Here is a 17361-nt window from a genome sequence, read left to right as displayed (position 1 = left end):
GACACAGTTAAAGAGACCCCTGGCTGCCATGACAAACCCCCATGATCAATGTGCGGAAGCTCGTCGGAGCCAGTGCACTCCCTGCACCACAATCGTGCTATTTAAATGCTCCTATCAGTGACTGACTGCAGCATTTAAATGGATAAATGGCACTGATCAGGGCAAGTTTCAGTCACTGCTGGTATACTGAGATGTCTGCTGTGTAAAGCCCCCGTCTCACATAGCGAGATCGCTAGCGAGATCACTGCTGTGTCACGGTTTTGGTGACGCAACAGCGACCTCACCAGCGATGTCGCTATGTGTGACACTTTGCAACGATCAGGCCCCTGCTGTGAGGTCGCTGATCGCTGCAAAGTGTCCTGGACCATTTTTTGGTCGTTGCTCTCCCGCTGGTCAGCACACATCGCTGTGTGTGACTAGCGGGAGCAACTATCAGGCTGGTAACTATGGTAAACATCGGGTTACTAGGGGCACACGCGCACCTAGTAACCCGTTGTTTATCATGGTTACAAGCCTGCTAAAGTGAGCGGTAACCTCCCTCTCACTGTAGCAGAGTGGTAACCATGATAAACAACGGGTTACCATAGTTACCAGCCTGCTCCTGCTTCAGCAGGCTGGTAACCAGGAGCAGGACATTGTGGAAAGATTCTTTCCACGATGTCGCTGCTCCCCTGATAGTTGGTGAGCCTGCCTGTTTGACAGCTCACCAGCGACCACATAGCGACGCAGCAACGATCCCTGACAGGTCATATAGTTGTCGGGATCGTTGCAGCATCGCTAAGTGTGACGGGGCCTTAACACAGTTTCTCCCGGGTATGGGGTGTGCCCTGCTCCTGACCCCTTCCATGCACTAGCAGCCAACATTTGATGTATTTAAACATCACTTCAGGATGGGGTTAAAGCAGCAATTGAAAGCGATGGAGGTCTGTGATTTAGGTTTATGTGATGTGCTGCCAACACATAACAGATTGGGCATGGTTGTGTCTCAGTATGATGTCTAGGAGTTCTGTAAACCTGTAGCATAGCTCCCCTGTGACTATTGCTTTATCCTCGCCCATTGCATGTAAGCCGTTTCTTCAGCTTAATCCCTTCTCTTACGAATGTCTACTCTTCTCATTTTTAGATTGCTAAAGTAAAGCACAGAGTTGAAGATAAAACAACACTTTATGTAAAATATGGAGAAGAACTTGCCCGAGCAAAAGCCTTGGCTAGTCAGGAACTGGGGAAAAGAAAGCTGGAGCCCAGCCATATGGGAGTGAGTACACCATAGTGCAGGTCTGTGGTGGCCATGGAAGCTTTGTGGTTCTACACACCAGATTGCGTTGCTTTCTTACCCCTGCCATACTGGCCGCCCAGCTCTCTGTTGTGGCATACTGGTGTGTAAGTTTGCCTTGATATGCAGCATGCTCCAGTTCCCTGCTTTTTCTGTCTGCTAGTCTTTACTGTATGTCTGTGATTTTGGCCAATGACCATTATGAAAAGTTTTGTAAGTATTTTCAGGGGTTTTTTTTCCTTCTCTTTTTAGGCAAGTAAAATGTTTAAATCAGACACAGGCCTGGCTAACAGCCCAAAGAAACAATCTGCAGATGCCATTGCACGGGAGAAGAAACGCCTGCAGGAACTGGAGCAGGAGTATGCCCTTAAAATCCAAAAATTGAAAGAAATGCAAGCTCAGAAAATGAAAGAGCAGGCTGTCTACCAGCTGCCCGTGGTAGAGGATCAGGCGGAATTTGTACTGCCGCAGCCGTCGTTACATGACCTTTCTCAGGACAAAATAACCTTAGACTCTGAGGAGAATGAGCCGGATGACGAGGATCTGTCTGTCTCTGTTAAAGAGCGAAGGAGATCATTCCTTGACTCAACCTCTTTTACTAAACCTAACCTGAGGCATGCAGAGCTTACTCCCTACAAGGAGATATCTAGCACGCCTTCCAAGGTGGCAACAGAAGGACCAGAACTTTTCTTGGGTTTAAATATTGAGGAGATTAGAAGACTTCACTCTAGCTCCAGTGACCTAACACATCTACTGTCCAAAGGAGACAGGCTGCTGGTGTCCTCCGATAAACTCTCCTCTGGGAAGGTAAACTTTGTCTTTTTGCTTCATGAGCAGTCAGAGTTGTTTCTGGAACTTGACTTGTTTAAAGGGGTCAAAACTTTGAAGTTAATGACCGAAGTCCGGAACAACCCCCTTTAAAACCATGTTTTTACATGTAGAGCATGTGGTACTTGGGTTTCCCATTTACTGATAAAATCCCTTAACCCTAATAAATTCCAATACCGTCCTCATAGAAAGCTCTAACTTCCCCAATTTCTTACTGCAGTGCCCAGAATCTTGGCACCCCACCGCTCATGATTCCACTGTGTAGGTCTCAAGATGGCGGTGATCTTGTCATTTACCCACCTGATCACGTCTCCCTGTGTTCTCGTCTGCCCCATTGTTAAAGCTGTTCAGCTTCTGAGCAGGCAGCATAATCTCCAATATCTGTGCATCTGCGGAGTGATTTTAGTGTTGGCGCAAATGATGCTCTGTCATTATACGTTGTCCTTGTCCTTAGACTGGATAGCTTCCAAGACTAAATACGTGAACACTGGAAGAAATTAAATATATTTTTAATCATCGTAACAGATTAAAATCAGGTGCCTAAATGACTGGGGATGTGGCAACATGTCTGGTATCAAGAAACTACAACAGTGGTGTTATGAATGAAGGGTATCAATCAAATAAGTGATGACCCCTTCCTAATACTAACAGCTATACTCCATATCTACTATATAATCGGCTTATCCCGTCGGTCTGTCCGTCCAGGAAATTCCGCGTCGCTGATTGGTCCGGCCGCGGCCAATCAGCGACGTGGGATTTCAGAACAAGATGGCGGCCGTTAGCGGCTCTTCTGCCGCACGGAGGTCAGCGGCGATGCAGCTGGGAGATGACCGGCGGCCTCGCTCCCCCGTCCTCCCTTCACACTTGCTGTCGGGAGCTCAGCGGCGTCGTGATGTAAGCGGAAGCAAGAGCCGGCTGCAGCCGGGGGAGTTACGTGCTGGCTGTGCGTGGTCAGCGATGTTGTCACAAGCAGTATTGACAACATGACGTAATTACAAAATTCATTAGGGGCCCCGGGGGGGATACATTGGGGGGTTAATTTAAAGTAGTCCACAACCCATTTAAATACTGCTTCGCTGATTAGTCGCGCCCGGTCGGCCGCATACATATTCTAGAATACCCGATGCGTTAGAATCGGGCCACCATCTAGTAGTCATTATAATAAGGTAATGATAGACACCCCCCCTGAAGAAGCAGGACAAAACGCACGTCTGGGTGGAAGGATGTGGGCCGAATTAGGTTGTCGTCAATGCCGATTTATACAAAGAGGTATATAATACTTTGTATTTAGAATCCAGTTCATTGCTGGCTGTCCTCATTATACTGATTATATTGGGTATGGCTGTTAGTTTTGGGAAGGGGTTATCACTTGTTGTTTGATACCCTTCATTCATAACACCACGGTTGTAGTTTCTTGATACAATATATACTACTACCAGTCATGTTGCCGCATCCACCGTCATTTAGGCACCTCTTATTTTATTCTGTTTTTATGAGGATTCACATATGACCACTAATACAGTGACAGCTGTTAGTGATCGTAACCATGGATACCTAAGCTACTGCAATGCCCTGCACATGGGGTGAGCAACATAGCAAATTAGAAGAACTATTCTACATTTCTAATTGGAGGTATTTTCTAATATTACACCTACTACGTATTGGTATAGCATCTTGGAGATGGGAATACCCTTTTAATCTCTTCCAGTGTTCATTTCTTTAGTCCTGGGAGCTATCTAGACTCAGGCTTTATGTATGTATGATTTGAAATGTTACTCTATTGGGCAGCTTTTTTATTATTCGGATTATCCCTTTGATTAATCTGTCCTTGTTAGGAGCAGCATATTTCCTAGAGTGAAAAGCTGCAATAACCACGTTGTACTACATAAAGACTAGCGCAGGGCCTAGTGTCTGTACAGAACAGTAGCACCTTTCTTTCATCCTCTCATTTGTCACAGTGTCTCCTTGGACCTCAAAAGGGTTGTCCACTACTAGGAGAACCTCTTCTTAAACTAATTTAAATAAAAACACCTATACTCCCCTCCCGTGCAGGCTCCGTTCCAGCAGTGTCGGCACTCGCAGTCCCGGGGCTGTGATGCGGTGGAATGACAAGTGATGCCTGTCGCCCAATCAGCGCTGGTGTTACTGTCTCCACCTTCGGACAAACTGAACATGAAGAGGAAGTCTGGGATCAGCTTAGTTTAATTAAGGGTTGTCCTAGTAGTGGACAAGCCCATTAATCTAAGACAGTGGTTCTCAACTCCAGTCCTCAAGACCCACCAACAGATCATGTTTTCAGGATTTCCTTAGTATTGCACAGGCAATAATTCCATCACCTGTGCAAAACTAAGATAATCCTGAAAACTTGATCTGTTGGTGGGTCTTGAGGACTGGAGTTGAGAACCACTGATCTGAGATATACTTACAGACCTGCGGAAGATCCTTTAATTATATGTACTGTATGTAGATCGCTAATGACAGTGATCAATGTATTTCATTCTACCAGAATTGTCAAATAATTGCAAGTAGTAAAATGAGAAGAAAATGGGGTAGGAGTTTTTTCCCCAGAGTTAAAGTGCACCTCTCCGTGCCAATACCCACCAAATTTAGACACTATGCACCCTCCTTCCAGATACTCACGTGAAATAATCCATTCAGACCACATTACATTTTTCTTATTTTCCTAAATGAATTTGTGTTAGCTTGGTTTTCAGTTTTTAACATATCTTTGTTTTACAGGAAATACCTGCAGATGTAGATTTGTTAACCGTTCAAACAAAACAGACCGAAGCAAAACCATTTCCTTTTGGCCAGTATCGTAGTCCACTTCTGGTTTTCAAATCTTATAGGTAAGGAAAATAGATGCTAGGGATGGGAGAATCGATATTCAGGTCTTCAGTCCAACAGCCAGGTCAGTGATTCCTGACCGCTGGACAGGAGGCCTGCCAATCTCCCCTTACCTCGCGTCATCCGCAGCTCCTCTCTAGATCAGCTGCAAGATGCAGCCATGACCCTTTCCTTATAAAAACAATTGTGTGTCCAATGACAAAGGACAGCTTAGGGAAACGTGACACAAGTACAAGTTTTTTTCTACCTACTTTTGTCTAGTGTGTATGGGGACCTTGGGCCCTTTTTATTCACCCCTCCTCATTTTTAACTTTTTTTTAGTCACCTTTTTTTTTTTTTTTGTGAAAAATCAATGTAGCTCTTTATTTTTTTTATTTAACCTTTTTACTGCAAAAAGTTAACCAGTCGGGTAAAATCTTTCAAAAATTTCAGGCATACATAAAATCATACCAGGAGGATACTAAGAGTATCTTTGCACAAAATTTAGCGACTTTTTAAAATGTCGCAATTGATGAATCCGATAAAAATATCTGGAAACCCAATCCCTGCCCATAATGTAGAGCTAAAAAAAACAGGCAAACTCTTCTGAAAAGGTCCAAATAAAAAACACCAACAATTTGCTTAAAAAGTGTGAAAATGCAATAAAGAATGGAGCCACTTGCATCTGTAGTATTCATACAAATCAGATCTCCTGCTTTGCGCTGATGAGCGACAAACTCCACGAAACACGTCTGCAAATGGAGTTTTTGCTTTGGCTACTTAACCTAAGTCATATAGCAAGGTACATTACAGGAACAATATTGCTACATCCAATAACTGGCACTACATTTTTAGTCCTCTTCCTCTTTGAAGAAGATCCTTTCATGGAGCATTGCATGGCCTATAAGTCTCCTTATGCCAACTTGGCACTCTACTACTTCGACTCCCTTACGTTCGCTTTAGAACTGCAGTCTTGACAGAAGCAAAGGCCGTTACACCATACTTAAACATAAGGGGGCCCCCTATCACTATACTTGGATCATCAGATTGTCATGTTTGGGATTTTGGTAAAATATCTCCGTTCTATAGAATTAAATGACTTTTCTGAAACTAGTGTTTAGAATTCTTTGTTTCTGCTTTGCAACCAGACAATATTGCATTGTTATAATGGGCTGTTAGTGATGTACTTGCACATAATTCAACCTTGATGTTGCATATGACTTCCAGCTAGATAAAGTATAAAGCAGCAACTGGTAGTCTAGGGGTGGGAGCCAAAAGATTCCTATTCCGTCACTTGTATGTCATAAACGATATATTGATGCATCTGTGGACGGATGAATGTGGATATTAGATTCTGTACAATCCGACTTTTTTTTTATTCTTTTCCTTGAAATGTCATTTGCTTTCTTACATGTTTTCCAGGTTTAGTACCTATTTCAGAACAAAAGAGAAACTGCTGCTGAGCTCTGTTTCTTACAGTAACATGATCGAACCCAAAACGTTCTTCTGTCGATTTGATCTTACTGGCACATGTAATGATGATGACTGCCAGTGGTAAGTAGTGCAGATTGTCACTATGAGGGCTTGTGACTTTAGGGGACAACAGCTATACCTCATGGTTACTACACCTAGTGACAGGTTTACAGTAGTGCTGGAGCCACAGTGCAGTAAACCATTAACCCCTTTTGTTTTTGGGCTCTAGGCAGCATATGCGTGACTGTACGCTAAGCAGGAAGCAACTATTTCAGGATATTTTGTCTTACAATTTGGACCTCATAGGATGTTCCAATAAAAGCACCAACGAGGAAATTACAGCGGCAACAGGTATACCTGTTTTGTGCTTTAACATTATTTCTTACATTTTAGCAAATTTATTCTTAATAAGGTGATATTAAAATGTATTGTATAACTTAAATATTCCACTATGAATATATTGACAGATCAGAAAAGCAGGTAAATTTAGTTACATAAATTCTAAGAAGCTTTAAATCAAAGATTTTTTTTTAAAGTTATTTAATTGTTAAAATTGTGTAAAACTAATTGCCTAGGTTGCCTGCTTCCTCTGTAGTCTATCAGAAGTGGCCGAGCTCCTAGGCAAGGAGTGGAGTAGCATTGACATGCTCTTTCCAATAGAGCGCTGGTCTGATTGCTGGACCCAGCCTACTTCATTCAGTATTCCTGCTCTCCGTCAATGTAGGAGAGGGTGCATCAGAGAGCAGCAGCGTTCAGGTCAGCGGTGCCACCACGCAGGTGCGCCAAGCTTCAGGAAACCAGGAGCTTGGGGAATGGCGTGCTCTTTGTTATTGATATTCAGTTTCCCCACTAAAGGATTGCACCTATTTAGCAGCACCTATTTAGCACTTCGGCATGGTGATCTTTGGCCACACGTCATTTTGTAATTACACAGCAATTGTCCCAGCACATTCTCTGTGCACATACTTCTCTACACCATCAGAGTGTGATGTGCATGGTATGCGGAGGACAATCTGCACAGCCTAGTTCTTTCAGAACTTTCTGATCATATGAGGAGAGATCCGATTCTGTTCTCCTTCGTGATCCATGATTTCCCCCCACCGCAGACATAAGGGCACATTTGAGCGGTCCACTACAAATTCAGTTGACTTGTAACCAGTATATAATGGCCTATGTGTTTATTAACTTGTAATTTTTATTTCTTTTTTAGAGAAATATGTTGACAAGCTGTTCGGTGTTAATCGAGATCATATGTCTATGGATCTGATGTCTGTTCTTCTTGTTAGTAATGTCAATGAAAACCTACTTCAAAGTGAGTGGACTTCTTTCTCTCGTTCTTGGCTGACGTTGTTTCGACACAAGTCACTGAATAAAGGGATGTCATGGTGGCGGGGGCAGTGAGTTGTTGCAGAGTGGAGAGACGCCATGACATAATAGCTTCTGAGATGGCAGACTGGGTCCGCCAATATAAAACTTTTTTTCTTTCTCTACAGGGCTGGTATTGAAGCAAACATTGATTTAATCCTAAATTCATATTTATTTAATGTAGTAATATAATCACTTTTCTGATTTAATTAATAAGTCTCTATCGTTCCTTTTCTACTTTCTAACTGCTTTAGTTTTTTTTGTTTTTTTTTACCTACTTCTGTTTTGATAACATTTCATTTTGAGGTGCCCCAGTGCATGCTGGGATATTCAAGCCAGAGGTCATCGGGGGGAGGGGCTGCAGCCACTGCTTCATCAGTGACTTCCGTTTCAGGGATTGGGCTGGTCCCTGCTCCGCTGAGTATGCATCGCTTATCAATTTAGGCAAATGTTCTTTGCTATTTGTACTGAAATACCTAAACTTTTCATAACTTCCTTAAATTGCTTGTTACTTGTATTGGCTCTATGCCTTAATAAAAGTGTGGCTTTTATATCCCACAGAGCCGCCTCACACCACCTATAAGGAGAAGCGAAAATGGAAACCCATGTATTGGAAGAAGCCATTGTCAGATAGTAGCAGCAGTGATGAAGACGATTCTTCTAAAGCAATAAGCAGTGGGACGGCCAATAGCTGTAAGTCATTGTATACCATTGCCTCATGTATACTGTACTTACTACCCCGCAGTAATAGAAACAAAAAGCCACTAGTTGTTGACCAGTCTTTCTGATTCTGAATGATTTTTTTTAATGCATTTTACAGCACGACTCCCAGAAACCAAGGCAAAGGTTCCCATCTATGATGCCGTTGTCACTTCAGATGATGTTAGGTATTTCACAAATGAAACCGATGACATTTCCAACCTGGAAGCTAGTGTCCTTGAAAACCCTCAAGATATACAACTCTGGGTCAAGCTAACATATAGGTGCTTAAGCCAAAATGAGGGGTATGTAGCCGTTTTGTATCCTAAGTATATATTGCCGATCTTGTCTTGTAATATGTGGAATTATATACTTAACAAAAAAGTGTGAAACAACTGAAAATATGTCTTATATTCTAGGTTCTTCAAAGTAGCCACCTTTTGCTTTGATGACTGCTTTGCACACTCTTGGCATTCTCTTGATGAGCTTCAAGAGGTAGTCACCGGAAATGGTCTTCCAACAATCTTGAAGGAGATCCCAGAGATGCTTAACACTTGTTGGCCCTTTTGCCTTCACTCTGCAAATTACGCTTTTCTACCCTATACCCGATACTTAAAGAGAACCTGTCATTAGGTTTTCCCCATATAAAGTACAGCCAACATTTTCCAGCCCTCTGTTACTGCATTCTAGTAAGCTGTATATATTTCCCCGATCCGCTCGGCACAAAATAGACCTTTTATTATACTCACAGACATTGCGGTCTGGACGTCTTTGGTCTTGCTCCGGTGCCTCCTCTCTTCTTACAATCGCCGTCCTCCTCCTTGCTTCATGTGGATGACACGTCCTACATCATCCACACAGTGTTCCTCATGACGCTCATGTGCAGACGCACGTGTCTCTGCCATGTGAAGGGCGGAGCGAAGCCCTGTAGTGCCATGCACCAGCTTTTATTGCAGGTCGCCTGTGCTCTTTAGCTTTCCCCACGCATGTGCGCTACAATGCTTGGCTGAAAGATGCTGGCCGTACTTTATATAGGGAAAACTTGGTGACAGGTTCCCTTTAAATATAACCGCTTTGCTTGCCTTCACATGTTTCAATGATGGCTCCTAGTCTTTTTTAGCAAGCTACAGTGGTAACATGATGATTATAGTGAACATAACCGCTGCAGCTAATCACTAGGCTCAGTGACTCTGCTAGTGTAGATTGCATAGGCTGCTGAGCCCCATTGATTGTCTTTGCGGTCATGCTCGCTGTAGTTGCCACATCACCACTGTAGCCTGCCAACAGAGACCAAAAGCAGCGGCAGAGAAGCTGCGCCGGAGCACAAGTCTGTAAATAAAGTTCTGTTTCTTATTTCTTTATCGCTTCAATGAGGGACACAGGACCATGAGTAGAAATGTTCTAATGTGGAAAGCCCCTTTAAGCCAAAATGAAAACTGTTACCATGCGATTGTACATGAGTGCATCAAATGGGCCATGGTTTCCATCTGCATTCACTAGACATGTGGTACCTCTGTATTAATCGGAGCTGAGCTGATCCTCGGAGATTATAATGACTTGTGGGGAATTCTGTATTTGCAGACGGTCATTGGACTGCTGACATTGGCTGATCTAAGAAATAGCTTGTCTGCCAACACATTTACAAAGCCAAGTGCACATTGTTGGATCACTCCAGCAGATAATGGAGCCATTAATATTATAGAATTGTCATTTTACTGACGTTCAAGCAGTCGTTCTATAGAAAGCTTTAGTCTTTGGATTATTTATTAGGTTTAGGTTTGGACGTTTCTGCTGCGTTCTTATCTGATTGGTTGTCATTTTATCAGTAACACTTGACATAGCCAAAAGTCACTGCCTTTTCCCAAGTGGAGTAGATATTGCTATCCTAATTTTCAGGCTTGCTAAATTTGTGTGAGGTTCTTCTCTCTTGCCAGGGACTTATCACGCTTTTAACTGCGAACACATCTTTGACAGCCTGCTTATATTCTATCTGACTAGGTAATGTAGCAAGGGTGGGCTTCTGGCACTGCTCGATACAGAGGCTTCCAATAAATCTATACTGCTCTCTACATTTTTACCATTGGAGCCTATACCTATACATTGGCAATGCTATGGGTATACGTTACATTCTTCTATACAGTAAAAAGAAAATGGGAGCATGTGTAATTTTTGTGTCCTGAGATGTTGTGAACATGGCTTACATGTGTGTATAGGGTGTACTCTATTTTTGTTACCGTCTAAAGGCCTATTTTTCTTGTTCATGAAAGCAGCTGAACTCATTTGCAAATTCAGGGTGTAACCTTCTTTTTATAGTTGGGACATTTCTTCAAAGCTCTCATAAGTGGTCTGGATCAATAAATTAATTATTATGATTTTTTTTGAAGGACCTCATCAGAGTGTTTGGATTCGGCATTAAATGTGCTATCTCGCGCCCTGGAGCACAATAGAGACAATCCTGAGATCTGGAGCCACTACCTCAAATTATTCTCCCAAAGAGGATCTAGAGAAGAAATCCAAGAAATGTGTGAAATTGCTGTAGAGTATGCGCCTTCTTTTCATACTTGGTGGACAGTGAGTATTACTTGTACATATGATATATCCAGAAGTGTGGAAAGCCCTCCACTCATTGCAAGCACACTGCCATGTAGTCTGCATAGTCAACCATTGTTTGGATGGATCTCACTGAAGACCATCATTACTATAAATGTGGCACAGTCGTAGAATGCCATCAGTGCCACAAGAAAGCTGGTGAATATCCTGGTCTGTGAGATCTGATCGATCACAGCGGCTCTCTAATGCTGTAGTGCAAAGAATATAAAAATCGCCTATATTTTGTTGCTTCACTCACTCATAGCGGTTGTGACATCGGCATAAAAAAAGCCTCAACACTACCCCATCAAACACTTTTCATATGAACCAGATCAGATTGTGAGCCAGGCCCTCTTGCCCAACATCAGCATCTGATCTCACAAATGCTCAAAAGAGTGGAAGTGCAAATGCATACTCGTTTTTGCATATAGCTGGGTATGATGGCCAATGTCAAATGTAATGGGTATTTTTTGTGTGTAGATTGTAATAATTTACCATATAATGTACCCATCTCTGACAACACTCTAGAGGAAGGTTAGGCAATTAGTTTTCCCAAGGGGCCACATGAGAGACCATGACTGTTGTGGAGTGCTGAAATTAATTCTGCTCAATATTAATAACATATTATTATTATTTTTTAAATTTGTTTTATTGGAGATTATACAACATAACAAGGGTACATCATAGAACAAAAGAACAAGTAGCACTTCTCATTGCTAAGTAATGCTGTCTGGGAAAGTTAACCTTGCCCTTAACATACCATGGGTGTAAAATCTTAACCAAAAGCATGAGACACCCATGTCATTCACCAAATATCACATACTTTATCATGAGAGAATACTCCTCATCACTACCCTCTCATAGGAAGCTGCAGTATTTACCATATTGACCCAGTGTGAAATTTGTGGTTGTCTTCTATCCATCCATCTCATGGCGATGGCCTTGCGGACCGAAAACAATGTTTCCCCGAGAAGAGTGTGGGGGTAGTGAGTCTAGGTCTCCTCACCAAGGATTCCGAATAAACACACCTTAGGGCAGAGTGGTACAGGAGATTATATGATCCCGGTGAGGATAGCCATGACATCTTTCCAAAAGTTTGCAATAGGGGAACAATACCACATCAGGTGTATAAAATCTGCCGCCTTTCCCCACACCTATGACCATCTGCCGTGGTGGATCTACCCTTATAATATAACCTGCTAGATGTCAAGTAGCATTGATGGACTATATACATTTGGACTAGCTTGTTGTAATTTGCCGGTGAAACATATTGTGGGAGGTCAAGGCCTTGGCCGCAGCCAACAATGGTGATGAGGAGCATCTCCTGCTCAGTTAACTGGGTGTATAAAAAGGAGATCAACCTTTTGGGTGCCTGGCTCCTCAGAATCCCAGTCAGGGGGTATGAGAAAATTCCCAATGTTTGGGAACTGGGGATTTAACACTGCAGATACCTAAAGGAAGCGTTTCCGAGTGCTTGATAGAGCTGTTGATATTGATCAAAGGAAACGAGCACCCTGGATATATACCTGCGCTAGTGTCTTGACCCCTAAGTTCGATCAAAACTGAGCATCTTGGGAGTGTAAGAATTCAGGAAGAGCAATGTTATGCCATAAGAGGGTCTCTGCTACTGTGTCCTTGAACTGAAAAATCTTTTTGGTGGCTCTCCGCACTTAAACAGTAAGTCTGTGAATTGGCAAGAAGGAGCCCGAGTATTGCTCTGGTGCCTGCAAAACCGCCCATGAATTCTGAAGACTCAAACAGTGCGCAAGGTGGTGTCAGAATTGGGCAAATGATCTGCTTTCCAGTGTTGTAGAAAACAAAGTTGGCCAGCTAAGTAGTATAAGAAGTAGTCGGCGAGTGTCGCACCTGCCTCATCCCTTGGTCTCTGAAGAGAGTGTGTTTGATCCCCACATGAAGGATGCTAAATGAGAGTTGATGATGGCAAAGACCTTGTGTGGGACTATAAAGGCTGAATGTTCCAGAACATATGGGAATTTAGAGAGGACTATAATTTTAATGGCATTTATTCTCCCAGCTACTGACAGAGGGAGGGCTCCCCGTATTCTATTTTTTTCCCACAGGTATGACAAAAGGGGGGATAGATTTAATTCACGATGTTGCTTGTGATTTCTTGAAATGTGTATACCCAGATGTTTAAAGTGGGATACTATTCGTTACCTGCAGTATTCATCCCCTACTTTCCAGCCTATGGCTCTTAGAGGTAACAAAATGAATTTCTGCAGTTTATTTTTAGACCAGAGAACCGTTATAATTATTTTAATATTAATTGTACTACTTAATATTGAGCAGACTTAAGTATACTGACATCCCCCTATATACTTTATAAGCTCGCACACAGCCCTGTGTATGTACAGTATGATCTCCCACTCAGCCCCCTGTATATACAGTATGATCTCCCACTTAGCCCCCTGTGTATATAGTGAGCCCCCTGTATACAGTGTGAGCCCCCACACAGCCATCATATGTACGGTATGAGCCCCCACTCAGCCCCCCTATGTGTGGTGTGAGCCCCCACTCTGCCGTCCTATGTTTGATGTGATCCTCCACGCTGCCGTCCTATGTACGGTGTGAGCCCCCCCGCTGCCGTCCTATGTATGATGTGAGCCTCCACGCTGCCGTCCTATGTACAGTGTGAGCCCCCACGCTGCCGTCCTATGTACGGTGTGAGGCCCCACGCTGCCGGCCTATGTATGATGTGAGCCTCCACGCTGCCGTCCTATGTATGATGTGAGCCTCCACGCTGCCGTCCTATGTACGGTGTGAGCCCCCCGCTGCCGTCCTATGTATGATGTGAGCCTCCACGCTGCCGTCCTATGTATGATGTGAGCCTCCACGCTGCCGTCCTTTGTATGATGTGAGCCTCCACGCTGCCGTCCTATGTATGATGTGAGCCTCCACGCTGCCGTCCTATGTATGATGTGAGCCTCCACGCTGCCGTCCTATGTACAGTGTGAGCCCCCACGCTGCCGTCCTATGTACGGTGTGAGGCCCCACGCTGCCGTCCTATGTACGGTGTGAGGCCCCACGCTGCCGTCCTATGTACGGTGTGAGCCTCCACGCTGCCGTCCTTTGTACGGTGTGAGCCCCCCGCTGCCGTCCTTTGTACGGTGTGAGCCCCCACGCTGCCGTCCTATGTACAGTGTGAGCCCCCACGCTGCCGTCCTATGTACGGTGTGAGGCCCCACGCTGCCGTCCTATGTACGGTGTGAGCCCCCCCGCTGCCGTCCTATGTATGATGTGAGCCTCCACGCTGCCGTCCTATGTACGGTGTGAGCCCCCCGCTGCCGTCCTATGTACGGTGTGAGGCCCCACGCTGCCGTCCTATGTACGGTGTGAGGCCCCACGCTGCCGTCCTATGTACGGTGTGAGCCTCCACGCTGCCGTCCTTTGTACGGTGTGAGCCCCCCGCTGCCGTTCTTTGTACGGTGTGAGCCCCCCGCTGCCGTTCTTTGTACGGTGTGAGCCCCCACGCTGCCGTCCTATGTACAGTGTGAGCCCCCACGCTGCCGTCCTATGTACGGTGTGAGGCCCCACGCTGCCGTCCTATGTACGGTGTGAGCCCCCCCGCTGCCGTCCTATGTACGATGTGAGCCTCCACGCTGCCGTCCTATGTATGATGTGAGCCTCCACGCTGCCGTCCTATGTACGGTGTGAGCCCCCCGCTGCCGTCCTATGTATGATGTGAGCCTCCACGCTGCCGTCCTATGTATGATGTGAGCCTCCACGCTGCCGTCCTATGTATGATGTGAGCCTCCACGCTGCCGTCCTATGTATGATGTGAGCCTCCACGCTGCCGTCCTATGTACGGTGTGAGGCCCCACGCTGCCGTCCTATGTACGGTGTGAGGCCCCACGCTGCCGTCCTATGTACGGTGTGAGGCCCCACGCTGCCGTCCTATGTACGGTGTGAGGCCCCACGCTGCCGTCCTATGTACGGTGTGAGGCCCCACGCTGCCGTCCTATGTACGGTGTGAGCCTCCACGCTGCCGTCCTTTGTACGGTGTGAGCCCCCCGCTGCCGTCCTTTGTACGGTGTGAGCCCCCACGCTGCCGTCCTATGTACAGTGTGAGCCCCCACGCTGCCGTCCTATGTACGGTGTGAGGCCCCACGCTGCCGTCCTATGTACGGTGTGAGCCCCCCCGCTGCCGTCCTATGTACGATGTGAACCTCCACGCTGCCGTCCTATGTATGATGTGAGCCTCCACGCTGCCGTCCTATGTACGGTGTGAGGCCCCACGCTGCCGTCCTATGTACGGTGTGAGCCCCCCCGCTGCCGTCCTATGTATGATGTGAGCCTCCACGCTGCCGTCCTATGTATGATGTGAGCCTCCACGCTGCCGTCCTATGTATGATGTGAGCCTCCACGCTGCCGTCCTATGTACGGTGTGAGGCCCCACGCTGCCGTCCTATGTACGGTGTGAGCCCCCCCGCTGCTGTCCTATGTACGGTGTGAGCCTCCACGCTTCCGTCCTATGTATGATGTGAGCCTCCACGCTGCCGTCCTATGTACGGTGTGAGCCCCCCCGCTGCTGTCCTATGTATGATGTGAGCCTCCACGCTGCCGTCCTATGTATGATGTGAGCCTCCACGCTGCCGTCCTATGTACGGTGTGAACCCCTTCTGTACAGGCACACATAGATTAGAGGAAGAGCTGCACCCTCCTACTCCCATCTACATAGGAGATGACAGTTGCTACTAATAAGATTCTATGTAGACAGGAGTGGAATGGTGGAGCTCTTCATCTAGCTCCTCCGTCCTCCTTTCTCCCCTCTACATAGAAACTTGTCAATTGTAACTGTCATCTCCTATCTCAGTAATGTAGCAATATGTCTTCACTGAATACAGATTTTACCTGTGAAGTGAGCATTTTCAGAATAAATATCAGTCCTGGTGGAGTGGGAAGCAGATTTCTTTGATAAGATATATTACATAGTTGCTTATTTCCATGTGTACTATTGATTTATGAAACTAAAAATTCAAGTGACAGTTTATTTTTAAAGCGCACCTGTCAGCAGGATTGTGCTCAGTAAGCATACACTATCAGGTGGGCGACATTACACTGATTAATAGGATACCTTGGTTGATGAAATCCGTCCTGTGGTTCTTGTGTAATCTTTAATTTCAGTTTGGAGATAATGAAATGCTCGTGCTCCGGGGCGGCCTGTGGGGGGCGCTCTACTTGGTGCTCTGCTTACATATTCATCTGTATGCTCTTACGAAGGCTCACTGTGCCTTCACTGACCTGCCTCCTATTTTAAATAATGCATCTAGTAGTGTGGGGCTAGGTAAAATAGGAGGCAGGTCAGTGAGGGCACAGTGAGCCTTCGTAAGAGCATACAGATGAATATGTAAGCAGAGCACCAGATAGAGCGCCCCCCACACCTCCACAGGCCGCCCCGGAGCACGAGCATGTCATTGTCTCCAAACTAAAAGTAAAAATTACACAAAAACCACAGGACGGATTTCATCAACCAAGGTATCATATTAATCAGTGTAATGTCCCCACCTGACAGTGTATGTGGTTTACTGAGCACAATCCTGCTGACAGGTGCGCTTTAAGTGAATGAATCACTAAGATTTATAATGGTGATGTATTTAGAATATGTTACACGCAATTTCTGGGTTTTCGTAAGTGCTGCGCTACTTCTCTCATGTGCTTGTGACGGATGTATATTGTTGTTCCTCTGCAGTTCCTTACTTTGGAGAATTCCTTTGATGGAAAGGACCAAATCTGCAGCCGTACATTACAGTATCTGGTGCGGCAGGTAGAAGCCGGGCAAGAATCTGAGCTGCTGTCTCTGCAGTGTCTTGAAGTATTATTGTACCGTGTACATGTCAACCTGTTCACTGGAAGACTGCAGAACGCTCTTGCCATTTTACAGGTGAACTGGGTCTTTTTTTTTGTTATGCTTCATAACTCTAGAGTCTTAGCAAGCTGCAAAGTGTGTTTTATTGCCAGCTTTCTGAACTCAGGTGGCATCTATGGTATGCCATGCATTCCTGCAAAGGAATGTACAAGGCTTATGTTTATGGACACTTAATGAAGATGGAGCACACCTTGAGTTTTCAGGCTTATGACTTATGATGATGACGACGACTTGTACTATACAAGTGAATAGGAGCTGAGCTGCAGTACCTGGAGATGGCCACTACAGACAGTAAGAAGCTGTGCAGTTCTGCTCTGCGTATGTTCACATCTGGCCAGAGCTAGTAACAGCTGATTAGAGGGGTGTAGTGGTTGTCAGACCCCTACCGATCTGATATTGACAAACTATCCCGGAATTAGGA

At 45.2% G+C, this 17361-nt stretch overlaps 1 protein-coding gene across 1 annotated transcript in view; it reads left to right on the top strand.

Annotated features, from left to right (window-relative positions):
• Positions 1 to 17361, top strand: part of ZFC3H1 (zinc finger C3H1-type containing) — a 71717-nt gene that overhangs the window by 37082 nt on the left and 17274 nt on the right. The window contains exons 14-23 of the mRNA XM_073651789.1: positions 1124 to 1255; positions 1526 to 2080; positions 4841 to 4950; positions 6350 to 6481; positions 6630 to 6751; positions 7611 to 7712; positions 8327 to 8458; positions 8586 to 8769; positions 10849 to 11035; positions 16764 to 16955. Of these exons, the coding sequence (XP_073507890.1) occupies positions 1124 to 1255; positions 1526 to 2080; positions 4841 to 4950; positions 6350 to 6481; positions 6630 to 6751; positions 7611 to 7712; positions 8327 to 8458; positions 8586 to 8769; positions 10849 to 11035; positions 16764 to 16955 (1848 nt within the window). The remainder of the gene's footprint in view (positions 1 to 1123; positions 1256 to 1525; positions 2081 to 4840; positions 4951 to 6349; positions 6482 to 6629; positions 6752 to 7610; positions 7713 to 8326; positions 8459 to 8585; positions 8770 to 10848; positions 11036 to 16763; positions 16956 to 17361) is intronic.

This window comes from Phyllobates terribilis, unplaced genomic scaffold (assembly GCF_046119375.1).
Source record: "Phyllobates terribilis strain yellow unplaced genomic scaffold, ASM4611937v1 Scaffold_11__3_contigs__length_659146591, whole genome shotgun sequence".
NCBI lineage: Eukaryota > Metazoa > Chordata > Amphibia > Anura > Dendrobatidae > Phyllobates > Phyllobates terribilis.
Note: the sequence above shows the minus strand (reverse complement) of the source record. Positions and strands in the feature narration are given on the sequence as shown.